Source organism: Corvus brachyrhynchos, unplaced genomic scaffold (assembly GCF_000691975.1).
Source record: "Corvus brachyrhynchos isolate BGI_N302 unplaced genomic scaffold, ASM69197v1 scaffold297, whole genome shotgun sequence".
Taxonomy (NCBI): domain Eukaryota; kingdom Metazoa; phylum Chordata; class Aves; order Passeriformes; family Corvidae; genus Corvus; species Corvus brachyrhynchos.
Window position 1 is genome coordinate 181,720 of NW_008239118.1, and position 16,837 is coordinate 198,556.

The 16,837-nt window shown below is 53.8% G+C and overlaps 1 protein-coding gene across 4 annotated transcripts in view; it reads left to right on the forward strand.

The window, feature by feature from the left end:
- LOC108448076 overlaps positions 1-16,837 on the forward strand; it is a 101,104-nt gene that overhangs the window by 37,703 nt on the left and 46,564 nt on the right. For all 4 annotated transcript variants that reach the window (XR_001863860.1, XR_001863859.1, XR_001863861.1 and 1 more), the window contains exons 3-4: positions 2,715-2,830; positions 8,571-8,839. Coding sequence is in view for 1 of the 4 variants with exons in the window: in XM_017739890.1 (XP_017595379.1) it covers positions 2,715-2,830; positions 8,571-8,839 (385 nt within the window). In the remaining 3 variants the exon portion in view is untranslated. The remainder of the gene's footprint in view (positions 1-2,714; positions 2,831-8,570; positions 8,840-16,837) is intronic.

Genomic DNA, 16,837 nt, shown 5'->3' on the forward strand with positions numbered 1-16,837 from the left:
CCCCCAGCTCTCCCAGCCCGGCTCCAGAGCAGAGGGGCTCCAGCCCTGGGAGCAGCTCCGGGGCCTCCTCTGGACTCTCTCCAGCTGAACCCGAGCTCCCCCTGCGCTGGATCCCCATCTTTAATCCCAAAATGTAAAGCAAGATCTCTTCCCTTGCATGTTGCACCCCACAAACCCAGGTGCTTCCAAGGAAAAGAGCCAGCAAAAGTGACTTTGGAACAAGAGTTTGAGGATGTCTGAGGGCGGCCAGGGGGGTTATGGCAGAACTTTCTTTGTGTTTCCATCAAAACCATTCCAGATGGTGCTGTAGAGGAATTCCCACCCGGACCAGATGCGGGATAGTCTGGACTTGTTCTGTGGCATAGAGGGAAAAACTTGTTGCAGGAAAATAAAAACAACTCCAAATGAAGGATTTCTTGACAAAAAGTGAAATTACAAAGGTGCTGCCTGGCTGGAGAAAGGAATTAAAGCTTATTTACACTGGAAAAGGAGGAATTAGTGCAGTTCAGTCCCTGTGCCAGGCCAGGAGTGAGGGATAAGGGGAAATAGAGACAAGAGGGATTTATTATTAAATTAAAATCACTTAATTACTGCAAATGTTAAATATGCACTTTCCTGGCATTTCGAGGATGTTTTTCCCTCAAATTGCAATGAATTGTCCACTCGGAATTCCCCCTCCTTCGGCAGCGGGTAAATGTCAGCCCTAAATTAAAGTTAACTGGGATCTGCTCCACTTCGGAAAAAAAGATTTAATTAGAATCAATAAAGCACCTTTTATTGGAGTTTTCCAAACACACGGAACCTGAAACCTTCCGAGGTTTTCACAGGTTGGGGTCAAAGGGGAGCACCTGGACGTGGAACCCCGGGAATGCTGGCACCCAGCACCTCTCCCTGGGAGTGGGACCAGTGCCTGGGCGGGATGAAATCCATAAATCCCGTTGATTTAGCCCAGATGAGCGATGCATCCCTGCTCCTTTGGTCTTGCTGGGGGTTTTTGGATGGGCTCCATCCGAGCTGGGAGGTAAAAACGCTCCCAGTTCAATCCCTATTTTTAACTGCAGTGTTCCCCCAGTTGGAAGGGATGAACAGCCCTGGAATTCCCAAATATATCAATTATCAAGGCTCTGCTGCCTCATCCCTGGCAGTGCTCAAGGCCGGGGCTTGGAGCAGGTTGGGGAAGACGTTCCTGCGCGCTGGGGACGGGCTGCAAACCTCTGCCAGCCCAGCCCGCTGCAGGATTTGATAATTCCAGGACTCCATGACTCGGCGGCTTGTTCCCATTTCCAGTTTAATTTCCCTGAGCCACACGAGTCCCGTGCCCCCAATCAGCACGGCGTGCGAGTGATGATTTTAGAGGCCTTTTTCCAGTGCCTGCGCTCGGATCAAGATGGAAAATGCATTTCATATCCCCCGACTCCCGAAAATAGAGACAAAAGCCACGGCAGTGTCAGATTGCTTGGAATTAGTTGTAATTTGATTAGGAATCTCCCAGCAGGCTCCCCGAGCACACAGAGATCAGCGGGAATTAATGCCGTGATCAATTAGATCGGAATTGTTCGGCCAGCGCCGAGCAATACCACGGGCCCGGATTTTCCGGGAGTTCTTGCCTTAATCCTCTTGTTCGCCGGCTCCTTAGGAGGAGGCACAAAAGCTCCTAAATTAGGACAAGGATATTGCACATTGGGGAAAAATCCCGCTGCGGATTACGGAGAAATCCAGGGGGGGATTCTCCTCCAGCGCAGCCCAGGGGAGGGAGCAGATCCCAAATTCCTCCCAAAGGAGCTGCATTCCCTCACAATCCCACTGAAACAGCTCCTCCGCTCCTGATTAATTGTCTGGCCTCATCCCTGTGGGATTCCAGATTATTTGAGTCAAACTTAATTAATTTCCTGTGTTTGAGTCAGAATTTTTTTAATTTTCAATTAAATTCCCATTTTCAGGTAGAAATCCATACATTCATAACATTTCCCAGTGGCTGGGGCTGGAGTCCAGGAGAGCTTTCCCTGGTGCCACATGGTCCCAGCTTCATGATCCCACTGATGGCCAGGCTGGATCCACACCGGGATCATCCCAAATCCCAGCACTAGCTCTGTCCAGCTGGAATTTTATTCTTTTCTCGGAGTTTTTGAAGATGAAGAATTACAGAATCCCAGAAAAATTTGGGTTGGAAGAGATCCCTTGCCATGGGCAGGGACCCCTTCCACTATCCCCATCCAGCCTGGCCTTGGGCACTGCCAGGGATCCAGGGGCAGCCACAGCTGCTCTGGGCACCCTGTGCCAGGAAATCCCCACCCTCCCAGCCAGGAATTCCTTCCCAATCTCCCAATCTCCCATCCATCCCTGCCCTCTGGCACTGGGAAGCCATTCCCTGGGTCCTGTCCCTCCATGCCTTGTCCCCAGTCCCTCTGCAGCTCTCCTGGAGCCCCTTTAGGCCCTGCCAGGGGCTCTGAGCTCTCCCTGGAGCCTTCCCTTCTCCAGGGGAACCCCCCCAGCTCTCCCAGCCCGGCTTCAGGGCAGAGGGGCTCCAGCCCTGGGAGCAGCCCCATGGTCTCTATGGAAATCCCACCCTGTCCCTCTTGGCCACTGGAATAACTCAGGAGCTGATTTGTAACTGGGCAAAGAGGATCAGTTTGAGCCCCCCTTTCCACACTTCACTCCATGAGCTACTCTTGCAGGAAACAGTGGGATTTATGGTGCCAAATTCCCATTTGCAGCAGCGGTCAGGAGCCGGCACGGTGGGAAGGCTCAGCCCGGATTCACACCTGCGCTCCGCCGGGATCTGCGCCGCAACCCCGCAAGGTGCCAGGAGCCAGGGGCGCCAGGAGCCAAGGTAAAAGCGCACGGCACGGCGGGAATTGCCTTCCAGTGTAGTACATGAGAAATCTGTAAATAATTCATGGAAATTTATTATTCCAAGAGTAATTCCGACCCGGGCCAAAGGCAGGCGGCTGAAGCCCGGAGGAATTTCCCTCCGAACCACTACACGTGTCAGGCTGGGAGCCGAGGGATGAATATTTTAAGGACAACGACTTCTTTTTCCCGTTTTTCCCTGGATGTGCCGCCAGGACTAACCCAAGCTCCTGCTTTGCACTTTGGGAGGCACTGTGACACTCGCTCCCAGCTGGAAAAAACTGTCCCAATGTGCTTAAAATTCCTCAGGAAATGGGATTTCCCTACCTCTCCTTATTTTTGGATGCTCTGCTCCAGTTTTCAAAATTCCCTCTCTGACATTTCCTATTTCCTGAGCTGATATCCCGGATTATCTATCCTGGGATGGAATTTGCCACTTCCTGCCTGGTCCAAACTCCCTCTCCAGCTCTCTGGAATTGCAGCAGGACAAGCAGTGGACAATCCAGATCCCCCTCATACAAGGAGCTGGAATTTTGACAGGATGCAAGGAAACAGCCTCAGGCTGTGCCAGGGGAGGGTCAGGTTGGACAGCAGGAGGAATTTCTCAAGGGAAAGGATTCTTGGCATGGGCTGTCCCGGGAGGTTTGGAGGTGTCCAAGGAACGCCTGGACAAGGTGGGGATCGGTCACAGGTTGGAGTCCGTGATCCTGGAGGTGTTTCCAAGCTCCCTGATCCCAGCATTCTGTGATTCCATGGCGAAGAGGTTCCCCTGAGGAAGGTGCTTGGCCAAAGCCCCAGGTGGGCAGGAGCAAGAGCTGAACTCTGCTTCCTTTCCCAGGTAATCCCCTGGCAGGGGGAGCGAGCCCCTGGCAGGCAGCCCCGGAGCCGCTTCTCCTCCCTTTGTGTCCCTCATTTGTTGCTGTGCATATTGAGCCATTCCAGCAGGAAATTGCATTTGCATCTTGTGTGGCACAAGCATGTTGTGAATATCATAAAAACACATATGGTCATAAAGGCTGGGAGAGAAGGCGATAAAAGTGACATTTAGGGAACAGCTTTGGGAAAGGCAAAACATGTTCAGGGAGCTGCTTTCGTGCAGCTCCTCCCTGCGAAAGATTCTGGGCTCTCACTTTAGAAGCTTTTGCAGCAAACTTCTTAATTTTGTGGCAAACTTCTTAATTTTTTGTGCAAACTTCCCTTTGTACAAACTTCTTTTTCTCCAAACTTCCTTTTTACACACTTCCTAATTTGTCTTGTCTAATCCTCTTCGTTTTCTTTCCTAATATCTTCGTTTTTTTCCCAAACTTCCTAATTTTTTTCCCTAATTATTTTTGTACAAACTACCTAATTAATGTATTCACTTACTCATTTCAAACTTGAGAATTTTTCCTTTTGAGCTTGAACCTCCTGGAAGCAACTCAGGAGCCCAGCAGCCTTTCCCAACAGTCGCGTTTTCCACGTGTTTCCCAGGTGTGGGACAGATTTTGTGGCAGTTTTAAGTGCAACTCTTTGGGATATTGGATGGAACAATATTTTGGGATGTTTGGCAATGGGATTTCATCGCTTGGCCATCAGGAGGTTCATTGTGGAGGCTGGTTTGGATGGGAATATCCCTGAATCCAGCCTTTTCCTGGCTGAGTTGGGTTTTTGCCGGAATTCTGGATAGCAGAAGTCTGTGGACATCCTGAAATATTAACTTTCAACAAGGAAAACTAAACAACTGGGAAAAGATTCTCATCACAGGTCAGAGGTCCCGGATGGAAAAGCAGGAAATCGTTCCCGCAAATAAAGCTCACAGAAAACTGTCCTCTCCATAGCTATTCCCGAATTTTTTCCCTCTCTTTACTCTCCCCGGGTCAGGGTTAACAGCTCCCTGTCAGGAACAGCCGTGGATCATGCCAGAGCTGCCAGCGGGATGGTTCTGCACAGCCAGCTCCATCCGCATCCCCTTGGAGCTGCTTTTCCAACCCTCCTGGTCCAAGGGAACATCTCGGGCAGGATTCCTGTGAGTCCTTGCCGTGTGCTCCCAGCAGGGAATTCATTCCAATTTTCCAGGGCTGTAAACTGCAACCCTTTTATCTGGAGCCTTTAGCAGGCTCTGTGACAGCAGATCCGATGGGAGCGTGCTATGCCATAAATCCTCCCAAAATGTTCCTTTCCACAGAAATTATGGGGCTGATTCATGCTCCAAAGGCGGATTTTCAGCCCTTGCCAAGTCGCCATCGCTCCCTTCTGCTTGGAATGATCAGGAGAAGTGTCTACCAAGGGAAGGAGGAGGAGGAGAAGGAGGAAGCCTTACAGGCAGCTCCAAATCTCCTGGTTTCCCAGAGGATTTCACTTCCATGCAGCTGTGGACTGCGCTTCCAACCGCTCCATGTGGAGCTTCCAAAGATGCCTGGATTTCATTCTGCTCCATGCAGAGGAGTTTCCTTTCCCTGCTTTCATAGGGGTTGTGCCAATCGGGAACGGGCACCTCTGTCCTGTGTCCCACCGCGTCCCCACGCTGGCCCCGCTCGGGGACTCCTGCTGCGCTCCAGGGGGCCTCCAGGCTGGAGAAGGGAAGGATCCAGGGACACAGAGCCCTTCCCAGTGCTTAGAGGGGCTCCAGGAGAGCTGGAGAGGGGCTTTGGTTTCCGTCAGTTTAACCGGCGTCATTCCAGGTTCATGGTCACTGCCCCCATCCCTCCCCTCCTGCTGCAGGAATCACCCGGACAAGGTGAATCCCTGTTATTCCCACTTCTGGCTTCCCTAGCCGCCTGCAGGCTGGAGCAAGGATAAATTCCCCCCACACGCACTTCCCTGGCCCCCCGCCGAGCAGCTGGCGCTGCGCAGAGAGACTGGGGAAAGAGGGGGAGCTGCAGGGTTTGGGAATTCGCAGCCTGACAAAGTTGTGACTTGCAGAAGAAGCACAAGGTAAGGGAGGGAAGAAGCCTCCCTGCCTGCGCCAGCCGCCTTTTCCCGGCAGCTCCCATCCCGGTGTAATTCTTCCCCCTAGTTTCCAGTCATGGAATAGTTGCCATTCAAGCGAGAGCTGCTGCAGAGCCTCGGAGAAGCCGGGCTGGGGGAAAGGAGCTGGAAAAGGACCCGCAGGAGAGGAGGAAGGCTGGAGGATGGGACAGAGATGCCACAGATGTCCCGGGAGCTACGTGCATCCATCCACTGCTGGGATTCACTTCCCAGCAGCTCAATGGAGGCGATTGTTGCTTTTCCCTAAAGCGAAGCAGCTCCCGAACCCCCACGGAGCGGCCTCTCCCAGCTCCGACCCCGCCGGCGCCCTCCGTCCCCGCGGAGCGGGAGGAAGAGGGGCAGCAGGAGTCGGGAGCTGGGGAGCAGCGCCCGGAAACAACAGGGTTTGCAGAGTGGGAAGGGGGTGGAGGGCAGAGCTGAAGCCCTTCCAGCCTCCAGGCAGGACCAGTGGCAGGACGGACTCCCCGCTATCCAGAGCCACTCGGATCCCATGGAGTCACTCTTCCAACAGCCTCCGCCACTCCACATTCCCACTGCGCAGGCTGGCTTGTGCTTCCACTCTCCTTTCAGATGGAGATGAGAGCTGCTCCTCCCTGCCTTCACACAGGTGTCACATTTGTTGCCGAGCACCCGTAATTTTGGGAAGAGTGTTTGTACTGCAAATGGAAAGCTGTCATTCCCGGCGCCTCCCTTCCCGCCTAATTACAGCAGCCACTGGAGCTGGAGCTTCCACGTCTCCCAGTTAAACTGTGATGCTGCTTCCATTAAAACTAACGCGGATCAGAAATTCCGTAAGCACAGTTTCCCCCTTTCTCTCTCAAATTCCGGCAGGCTCCAAGCTCCTTCCTTCCATCCTAATAAACCATCCAAATGATACAGGAAGTGGAACATTAAGCCCCTGTTTTAGCAAATCACCGTCTCCTGAGGCGTTTGGGAGTGGCATAGGTGTTGTTTGAAAACTAGGTGGGTTAAGCGGGAAGGAGGAAGAGCAAGAGCTGGAGAGGGGTTTGGCGTGATGCTGCACTGCAAGGAGATGTTCCATTGGACAGAGACACCATTCCAGTATCCACAAACCCCAGGAGCTGGGTTTGGTTCCTGTTCCCCTTCCCGCTGGGGCAGGAATCAGATGGAATGTGCTACAATGAACCCTCCGGAGGGCAGCGAACCCAGAGCTTCTGGATCTAATTCATGTTCCACAGAGATTTCTGCAGGTGTGAGCTCCAGGCAGGATCTGGGCAACCAAAAGGATGAGGATGAAAGGCTCCTCCGTGCCCTTTCCCTGTGCCCACATCCACGGCACTGCAGACGCAAGTGGGAGAGTCCGAGCCCATCCCTGTGGCACAGCCACATCCGTTTTTAACACAGGCCTTCTGTGCTCTTCTTTTTCCAGCTCCGTCGCTCCAAACGGAGCAAAAGATGTTCCGGGCTTAGTGGGATTAAAAAACAAAGTCCGGCCCAAATATCCTGGCAGCCACAGCGGCACTTCCCTAAAACTGCCTGCCACGGGCAGTGCTGGAATGGAGTTGGGATTTAATGGCAAGCCACCCCACAAAATGGAGCTGAAAAAACACAGCAACCCTGAGCCATCATTTCGGGAGCATCACAAATGGATGGAGAGGGAAGCTCCCCACGGCACATGGAGAGGCAGATGTGGATGGGGATGGAAGCTCCCATTCCAGGCGGGGAGGGGCGGGATGACCACGGGCAGGAAGATGGAGATCCAGGACTCCAAAGCTGCTGCTTGGCTCTTCCCATGCTCACTGAGTTCCCAGTGCCTTTTGCTGCTGCTCATAAGCAAAAGTCTCTCAATTGCTGTTCCAGGATTGGAAATTGGAATCAGAGAAAGAGGAATGGGATGAAAATGAGATGAGAGAAAAAGAGAGAAATGGTGCTTTGGAAGCCTGTTCAAGTGTCTGATCTCCTGTGCTGTTTGTACTGAGAGAATAAATCCGTGCTGCATTCCAGGCTGGGGGAGTGGGGCGGGAAACACCCCCCTTCCCTGGGCATGGAATCATTAAGGATGGAAAAGATTTCTCCATGGAAAGGGTGCTCAGGCCTTGGCAGGGGCTGCCCAGGGACGTTTGGGGTCCCCATCCCCGGAGGGGTCCAAGGAAGGCCTGGACGTGGCACTCAGTGCTCTGGGCTGGGGACAAGGTGGGGACTGGGCACAGCTTGGACTAGATGGTCTTGGAGGTCTTTTCCAACTGAACCCACTCCCGGATTCTGGGATGCTCATGTCCAGCCCTCAGCCGAAGAACAGGCACTGTGTTCAGGCAGTTCACATGATCCGTGGGGAAGATTCCAATGTTTTCATTGAGGGACTGCGAATTCCTGTTGTGTTTTGTTTGTTTTGCCCTTTCCCAGAGCAATATTGTTTTTCCCTGGTGTCTCAGGAACTTCTCCTGGCCATCTGCACCATTCCCTTTCCCGCTTATCTGCCAAAGCCCTTTGGATTTTTCTAAGCCCAGCCACATGCTGCCAGCCAGATTTGCTTTGTGTTCCTGGGGAAAACCCAGTGGCAGCAGCGTTCCCGGGATCGCCGGGGCTCGGGAGGGGACGGAAGCACAGGGAGCGAGCCTCCATCCAGCCCCATCCTGACAATGCTCCCTCAGAGGCTCATAATGAAGCCATTGAGAAGTCGGAGTTATTTGGAAAGCGGGGAGGAATCTGCGCATGTTGGGGTTGAGTCACGCCTTGGCAGCCGCCACCCCAGCACAGATTTCCTTTTTTTTAAGTGCGCTTTTCTTTTCCAGATCCAGGGACAAGGGACCTTTATCAGCTCTAACTTCATCTCCGCCCCGGAATAGCTGCAGCCGGCCCAGTCCTGCCAGAGGAAACTTCCAGAAGGTCTTCATTTGGACACTTGGAGCTTCCAGTGGCTGCACTCTCCTCCCAGTTGGAAATTCGTCCCCAAGCCTGCTTATCTCCAGCCTGAAATTCTTTGGCTGCAGCTTCCCCCATGGATGTCAGTGCCTTCCTGCCTGCAGGATTAAGGGATCCATTCCAATCGCTCCATTGGCAGGTGTGTGAAAGCCTCTGGTTTCCTGTACCTTTTCCTGCTCTTTCTGATAAAATAACAGGTTTTCCTTATGGCATTTTGGTGCTCTGGTGTTGTCCAGAGGAGAACACACCACATATTCCTTGATCCTTTCCTTGGCTCCACAATGTCCACACTCAGGTCCTGCCCAGCCTGGATGGACCAGAAGGGAAAAAGGCTCCATCCAAAGCACCCTCAGGCACTGGGTGCTCCAGGCATCCTGCATCCCCCAGCTCCCGGGGTTCCAGATCCCTGCACCCTCAGGCACTGGGTGCTCCAGGGATCCTGCATCCCCCAGCTCCCGGGGGCCTGGGGCATCTCCCACCCCTACTCCAGCGCCGTCCCCACCGAGGTAAGGCAGCTCCCTCCATCCTGTGTTGTCCCACACGGACACAAGCTCAATGGGAAAGCTCCTCTTTTTCCTCAGCGGGAATGTGGGAGCCTCCAGCGTGGCAGGCATGCCCTGGACACGGCCCCAGCTGGACGTCGAGCCCCGAATCCTGCGCTGCCTGCAAGTGGGAATTGTGGCCATGGAGAAGTTGCGGGCCGGGCGTGGGGAGTGCGGGAGCTGGCGGGCATTGTTGTGGAAGTGTGGATGGGATCAGGCACAGATGGGAGACACGGAGCTGTCAGAATGAGCCTGGATTGGGAAATGTTATAATTGGGATGGTAAACAAGTTCACAAGGACCCTATTGAGGCAAGGCATTGCCATGGTAACCGCCCAGAAAAGTCTGGGAATGAGGAAGGGATCGATACGTGGGGGCAGCCGAGGGAAGGGGCCGCGGGTGCTCCAGGGGTCCCTTCCCAGCGCCGGGGGCAGGGAATGAGGGCTCTGGAATGTGCTCCAACCCTGTCCCGCTCTCCGGGGAAACACTGCTGCTCCAGGCTGTGAGCTTTTCTGGGATGAGCACACCGGGATGGGATCCTGTGCTCGCACAGTGGGCTGGGCCTTTCCTGCCGTTTGACAGAGGGTTGGGAAATCCTGGTTCTGCTGCAGGGACCTCTTCCATCAGTCCATAGGATCCACTTCCCAGTCCGAGCAGGACTGGAGCTCTCTGGCACATCCTGGATGCGGCCAGGGCAGGATGGGCCCTCACACGCCCCATCCCCAGGAGGGGGTCACCTCTCCAAGGCTGCCAGAGCTCAAGGCACAGGGTGGGATTTTGGGGTGCCCCGTGCAGGGCCAGGAGCTGGACTCATGATCCAGGTGGGCCCTTTCCACCTCAGGAAATCCTAGGATCCTATCAAGCTGGGAGCAGCATGGAGAGCAATCCCTGCTCCCGCTGCAGCCCACATCTCCCTGCTCCGGCCTTTCCCAGTGTTAGGGTGAGAAGTTGGATGTGAGGAAACAAGAAAGTAAAAAGTCCTGTAATAAAACCAAGCTTAGCAACTTTATCCTCCAAAATAATATTTTTAAAGCCTTATTTTATTAATCATCTACTTGTCCTTAATGGGATAATACTCCACATCCCAAGATGGACGCAGCAATTTTCCTCACTCCAATAAAACGATAAAATTTGTTTATAGGCCAAAAGAAATGCTAAGGGCCCAGGGCCACTGAAACCCTCAGAACAAATCTTTTTTAAGTGGCAGGGCTGCAGCCCAGGGCAAGGGGCACCAGAAGGAGTTGGACATCCTCAAATCATCAGGAATGGAATTTGGAATCCGTCTGCTGAGCTGAGGTGGGCCTGGGCTGCCTTCCTTCTGTGGCTGAATCAGGGAAAAAATAGGATTTTGTTCTCTGGGATTACTTCAGACAGCAAAGGTTTGATTGGGAAGTGAACCCTGAGTTTGCAATCTGAATCCCAGCATTATTCCAATTGGAAAAGAGCTTCGGGATTACGGAGTCCAACCTGTGCCCGGTCCCCACCTTGTCACCAGCCCAGAGCACCGAGTGCCACCTCCAGGCTTTCCTTGGACTTGGCCTGGGATGGGAACTCCAAACGTGCCTGAGCACCCTTCCCACATCCTCAGTAGCGCCTCTGCTTCGCCCATGGAATTCTGTCCCATTACCTGACATGCCCAGCTGAAAGAAGCTGTAGGAGCTGCTCGAACCCTTAACAGGTGTCCAAGTCCTGCCTCTGTTGGGTGGCAGCCGGGAATGCAGAGCCTGGATCCCGGCGCTGGAACAGCCCTGGGCTCAGCAGCGCTCCCAGATTTCTCACCCTCTGGGACGAGATGTCTCCCAGGACTTGCACAGCTTATTTGGGAAGAGGCCCTTGAAATCCATCTGCTTCCTTCCTGGGAGTCAGTGGGTTTGAAGCAGGGAGGTTGGACTTTTCCAGGAGCCCAGGAAGCACATGTGGGCACGGCGCTGTTCAGCCAAGCACTGCGAGCCCAGGTTTTTCCATCCCTCTCTGAGCTGCACGGCAGCACTATCCATCATTTTTCCAGTGGCTGCAATCCCTTTCAATCCCAGTGAATTGCTGGGACAGATCTTTAATAATAACAAGCCACCAAGACCTGGGAGATTTCATTTATTCTGGCATGATCCACACATTTCCCGACTCGTGCGGGACCATATGGAGCTCTCTGTTGAATTTGGAGGAGTTACTGGGGTGAAACAAGGAGGAATTTTGTTCCTCATCCTCTTCAATTATGCCATGGATTGGATCGTGCAGCAAACTCTGAGAGCTCATCTGGGCACAGCAATCAGCCCCCAGGAGCCATCGCCAAGCTGGGCTGTGCCAGGAAACACTCAGAGCGAAAACACCGCTGGGAGCCGAGCCCTGGAGAGAATCGCTGGGGCTCGACACTCCCCTAAAGCTGGGAGTGGGAAGGGAGCCCTCAGTCTGTCACCTGCAGGCAGGAAAAGGCTTTGGGAAGGTCGGGTTTGGGCAGTGGGATAGAGGGGGAAATGACATCAGATCGACTCCTTCTGGATTTTACTCTTTGCCATCATTTACCTGGGGAATGAAGGAAGCTGGTGCCCAGAATTCCTGTGGAGATGGATTGTTCAACCCCAGCAGTGAGCAGGGTGGAACCATAATGGTCCCAATGCCCAGACGCTGAGGCCACATTTACACAGAATCATGGAGTGCTTTGGGATGGGAGGGACCCTAAAGCACATCCAGTTCCAGGGGCAGGGACACCTTCCCCTATTCCAGGTTGCTCCAAGCCCCGCCCAACCTGGCCTGGGACACCTCCAGGGATGGGGAGTCCCCAGCCTCTCTGGCCAGCCCACATCCAAACTTCTGTGCCTCTATTAACCCTTTCCCAAAACCCCCCTGATAAATAGACTCCAAGTGAACAAAAAATCCCCTTTTTGGTGCCTGAGGACTAATGGAACATGACATTTATTATTCCAGAGAGGTGCCAAAGGAATCAAGACGTTGATTCCGTGTGAGCAGGCAGAGTGTGATCCCAGCTCCTGCCTCTCCGAGCCATCAATACACAAGCAAAAAACCCATTCCCATTCCATTATGGCTAATAATGAGTTATGGATAAAGCCACCACGTCCTGTGGAAAAAGCAAGATCTGGGTTGATTATTAGAGGCTCAAATCAAGAGATTGATGCCCAGAGCCAGCCTAATTAGCAGGAGTCTATTGGAGAGGAAGCTGAGCATGCTGCTCCAGCACTGCCAAATGAAATTAAGGCCCAATTATTGATAAATGAAGAGTGGTTTGTGCTGGAGCCTGGCCTGGAGTCGAGGAAACGCATCTGTCACTTGGCCTGCCCGGGAGTCACTCATGTGTGACACGGCATCCTGTGCGTTCCCGCTGCAGCTGGAGCTCGGGAGCCGAAGCAGGGCTGGCAGGTGCCATTCCCGCCTGGAACGGGGGCACACGGAGAGCTGTCCCAGACTGGTTCCTGGGGAAAGCGCTGTGTTCCTTACCTGCTCCATGGTTTTCCAGTTAGCGGTTTCCTGGTGGGGACACACAAACCACTGGTGCCCAGTGCCCTCCTGGGACTGCACTGTTGCCATAAAAACGGGCAGCGGAGCTGTTTGAAATCCCTCACTTGCGCGGCCTCTGAGGCCCACGAATTCCATAAATGAATGAGGTGGGTGGGGTCGGGAAGTGACCCCTTTTCATAAACCTGCCGTTGGAGCAAGAGCTTATGCAGTCTGTGGTGAAAGGCAAATGGAAACCGAACATCAGTGAGGTGAGGAGATGGCAGCGTGGGCACGACCGCTCCCACGGCAGTGTGGTGCCTTCGGCTGGGAGGCCGATTTGTCCTGCCACACTGAGGTGGGATTAAAAGTTCATGGAATTTCATCCTCACCTGCTGGGGAGAACTGGACAGAAATGTCACCTGCGAGTGCTGAGAGTTTTCCACGAGATCTGAGGCAAAGGGATGACATCCAGGAATGAAAAGGAGAGGTTTAGATGGGATATTGGGAAGGAATTCCTGGCTGGGAGGGTGGGGAGGCCCTGGCACAGGGGGTCCAGAGCAGCTGTGGCTGCCCCTGGATCCCTGGAAGTGTCCAAGGCCAGGCTGGACAGGGCTTGGAGCAACCTGGTCATGGGGTGGAGTGAGCTGATCCTTAAAATCCCTTCCAGCCTAAAGCATTCCATGATTCCACATGGATTCAAACAGCCGTGGCCAAGGTCTCGGCTTCAGAGGTCCCAAAATACCCCTGAGGATCTGGGGCTCGGCTCGGCGACACGTCGGGATCACGCCGTGGGAAGCGCCTTTTCTCGGCAGGCACCTGAGAACGCGGTCGGAAATAGGCTGCTCGTTGTCACAGGTGTCACCGCTTCCCTGCTTCCCAAGGACCCCGCGTCTTTTAATACCCAAACATTTTTGGAAATCTGCCCCCATTTTAAGTAGGGCAGGAAATGTCTGTGCATCTGAAAGAGCTGCAGATCCTCTCTCGAGACAAGGAGTCGAGTTCCCAGAGGCACCGGGTGATTCCTGTTCCTCAGTCCCGTTTAACCGAGGCTGGGCCTGGGTCCTGGCTTTGCACGGGGGTTTGCCGTGGGGTTGTCCCTGCTCACCACTGAGCACCGGGCTCTGCTCCAGCTCCTGTGGAGAGCCCTGGGAGTGGGGAGGTGCCAGTGCACAGGTGGTGCATGCTGCATCCCTGGAAGTGCTCAAAGCCGGGTTGGACAAGGCTCGGAGCAGCCTGCGCTGGGGAAGGTGTTGGAACTGATGGGGTTTAAGGTCCCTTCCAACCTAAATCATTCCATGATAAATCCTCTCAGTGCTAAATGAAGGTGGGTCTCTGGTGGGCTTCTCCACTGGGACACTTGGATTTCCCTTGGATTTGGCACATGAACCTTTCCCTTCCCTTCCAAAGAATCCAACTCATTCCTCACTCTCCAAACGAGGTACTGATAGAATTTGCTACCCTGGATTTAAAGCGTTCCCATGTAAGATCGAATCAATCTTTTCTGGAGCGAGTTTTTCCTCCTGACATTTCTCCTGGTCCCTCCGAACCGGAGAAATTATCCCGAGCTGCTATTTGATGGATACCTCTCCCTCTGGTGCAGCACCGGGCCTGCAATCTAAGCTACATCTCAAATATTAAAAATAACAATGAAATGCAATTCCACCGACCCATCCTAACTTGATTTGGGGCCGCCAGGAGAAGCCGGCTGCCATATGGAGATTTGCTGGCCATTCCTGCCCCGTGCCCGTCCCCCCTCCCCATGGATTGCCGCAGCTCCAGCCACGCTCTGCTGCCTCCAGGGCAGTTCTTACGGATTTTATCCGGTTTTATCACCTCTGCATCCCCTGGCCATCCCCTCGGAGGTGCAGGGTCTCTGCCCCTGGGAAGCCCTGGAGTAATCCCAGCCCCGATTCCAGGCTCAGCTCCTGGAAGGGAGCAGAATCCAGGTCGGCACTGCAGCTGCTCCCAGCTCACCTTGTTTGTCCCCTGGGCTGTTCCACCTGTGCCGTGACCCCGGAATGTGCAGGGAAAAGCAGATTTTTCCTGCCAGGCCCAGCTCAGTGTGTACAGGAGAATACGCAGATCCGTGCGTGCCCGTCCCCCCTTCCCATGGATTGCCGCAGCTCCAGCCACGCTCTGCTGCCTCCAGGGCAGTTCTTACGGATTTTATCCGGTTTTATCACCTCTGCATCCCCTGGCCATCCCCTCAGAGGTGCAGGGTCTCTGCCCCTGGGAAGCCCTGGAGTAATCCCAGCCCCGATTCCAGGCTCAGCTCCTGGAAGGGAGCAGAATCCAGGTCGGCACTGCAGCTGCTCCCAGCTCACCTTGTTTGTCCCCTGGGCTGTTCCACCTGTGCCGTGACCCCGGAATGTGCAGGGAAAAGCAGATTTTTCCTGCCAGGCCCAGCTCAGTGTGTACAGGAGAATACGCAGATCCGTGCTGAGGGGACAGTGACATTTCCCCGGCCCAAAGAGCCACATTCCCTGCTCTCCCTGAATGCACAACTCCGGCCCCACCCCTTCAGGACAGGGCTTGGAGAGACCTGGGACGGTGCAGGGTCCCTGCCAAGAGCAAGGGAAGGAGAGAGGTGAGCCTTGAGGTTCCTCCCCACCCAAACCATTCCAGGGTTCCGTGCCGCAGCTCCGCGTGCTGAGGCAGGGGATCTTTCATGCACAGCGTGGAATGAAAAGAGGAAAATGTCTCTTCCTTTTTCTAAAAAAGGACATCAATAAAACTCTTACATGAAAACAAGAACAGGAGGAAAACAAGCTGAGCTGCAGAGACACAACAATCACTGAGGGCTGAGACCTTGGGAAGGAGCTGGAGCCCAGAGTGGGGTTTTGCAGGGAGTTTTCAACCACTCTCAAATGTCAGGTTGGGTTTTTTGATGCTCTTCCATTCCCACCATAAAACAAAATGATTTGAGGACCCTTTGGGGCCCTGGAACAGCTCCCACTCTTGCTGTAGAGCCCGAGCTTCACACGTGGGTTTAGCTGCTGCTTGCCCCTTATGACACTCTGGTTATGGGGTTAAACCAGCAGCACTTCCATTAAACCCTCTGTTGATCATATGGAATTCATGGATGGGCAGGGGCTTGGCTGTGAGGGGAATAAATGAGCTGCGTGTTTCTCCCGGGTAACTCCAGGCTTATCAGGGGACTGGGAAGTGCCCTAAACACAGCCAGGGTTTTCCAGGAGCATGGGGAGGTGGTTACCCAGGAATCCGGTCTGTACGACAGAGCTGCCGTGTGGAATGTTTGCGCCCTGTCATCTAAACCGTTCCATGCTCTGCCTTTCCTTTGTGTCCCTGCCCATCCCAGCCTCCCCCAGCATGGGAAGGATGGTTTGGAGCTCAGCAGCCTGGGCTAGAGGAAAGTGGCCCTGCCCCTGGCAGCTGCTGAGCTTTCAGGTCCCTTCCAGCCCAGAGCAGCCCAGGACTGTGGGAGCTCTCCGCGCCTTCCGCAGGGCCAGGGCAGGCTGGAGCTCGGCTGCCGAGGGATGCTCCGCAGCAGGATTGCTAAAGCACGGCTCGGCTCGCTGTAATGTGTTATGACACAGATCAGCTGTTGTTTTCCAGTCTCGAAGGAAACCTTGTGGAATCTCATTCCTTTGACTGGATTAAATTAGCTGCAAATGTTGTCCTTTAAACACAAACTCAAGGCCCTTTCGCTGGAAAATGAAGCGTGGATGGCAAAATCTCTTTCAAGCCATTGTTTCTTTGGAGCTGTGGTTTACCTTTGGTTCCCTAACAAAGTAAATTAATAAATGAAGGGGTAGCAGAGTTGTTTCTATAGCAATCCCCATGGAAACATCAAAAATGCCACAAACACTCATCCTCAGCCTCCAGCTCCCGGGAGAGCACAGCTCGGGGTAAAGCACAGCCATGGCTCCTGGATTCAGCCCAGCTCCTGGTGCCCTTTCCCTTCAAGAGCTTCGATAGCCATAGATCCCCAAAATTAAAGAGTTTTCCTGACCTAGTGAGCACATTCCTTTGGGAAGCGTCCCTGAAAGGTGCTGGAGCTGCTCATCCCTTTCCACAGGGCGCCCTTCAGAAGGAGGAGGAGTCAGCAAACCCAGGGGCCATGACTTGGATGGAATAAAGAGGCGCCTGGTGAAAGACCAGAGTGGTGGCTTAAATCCTGGGATT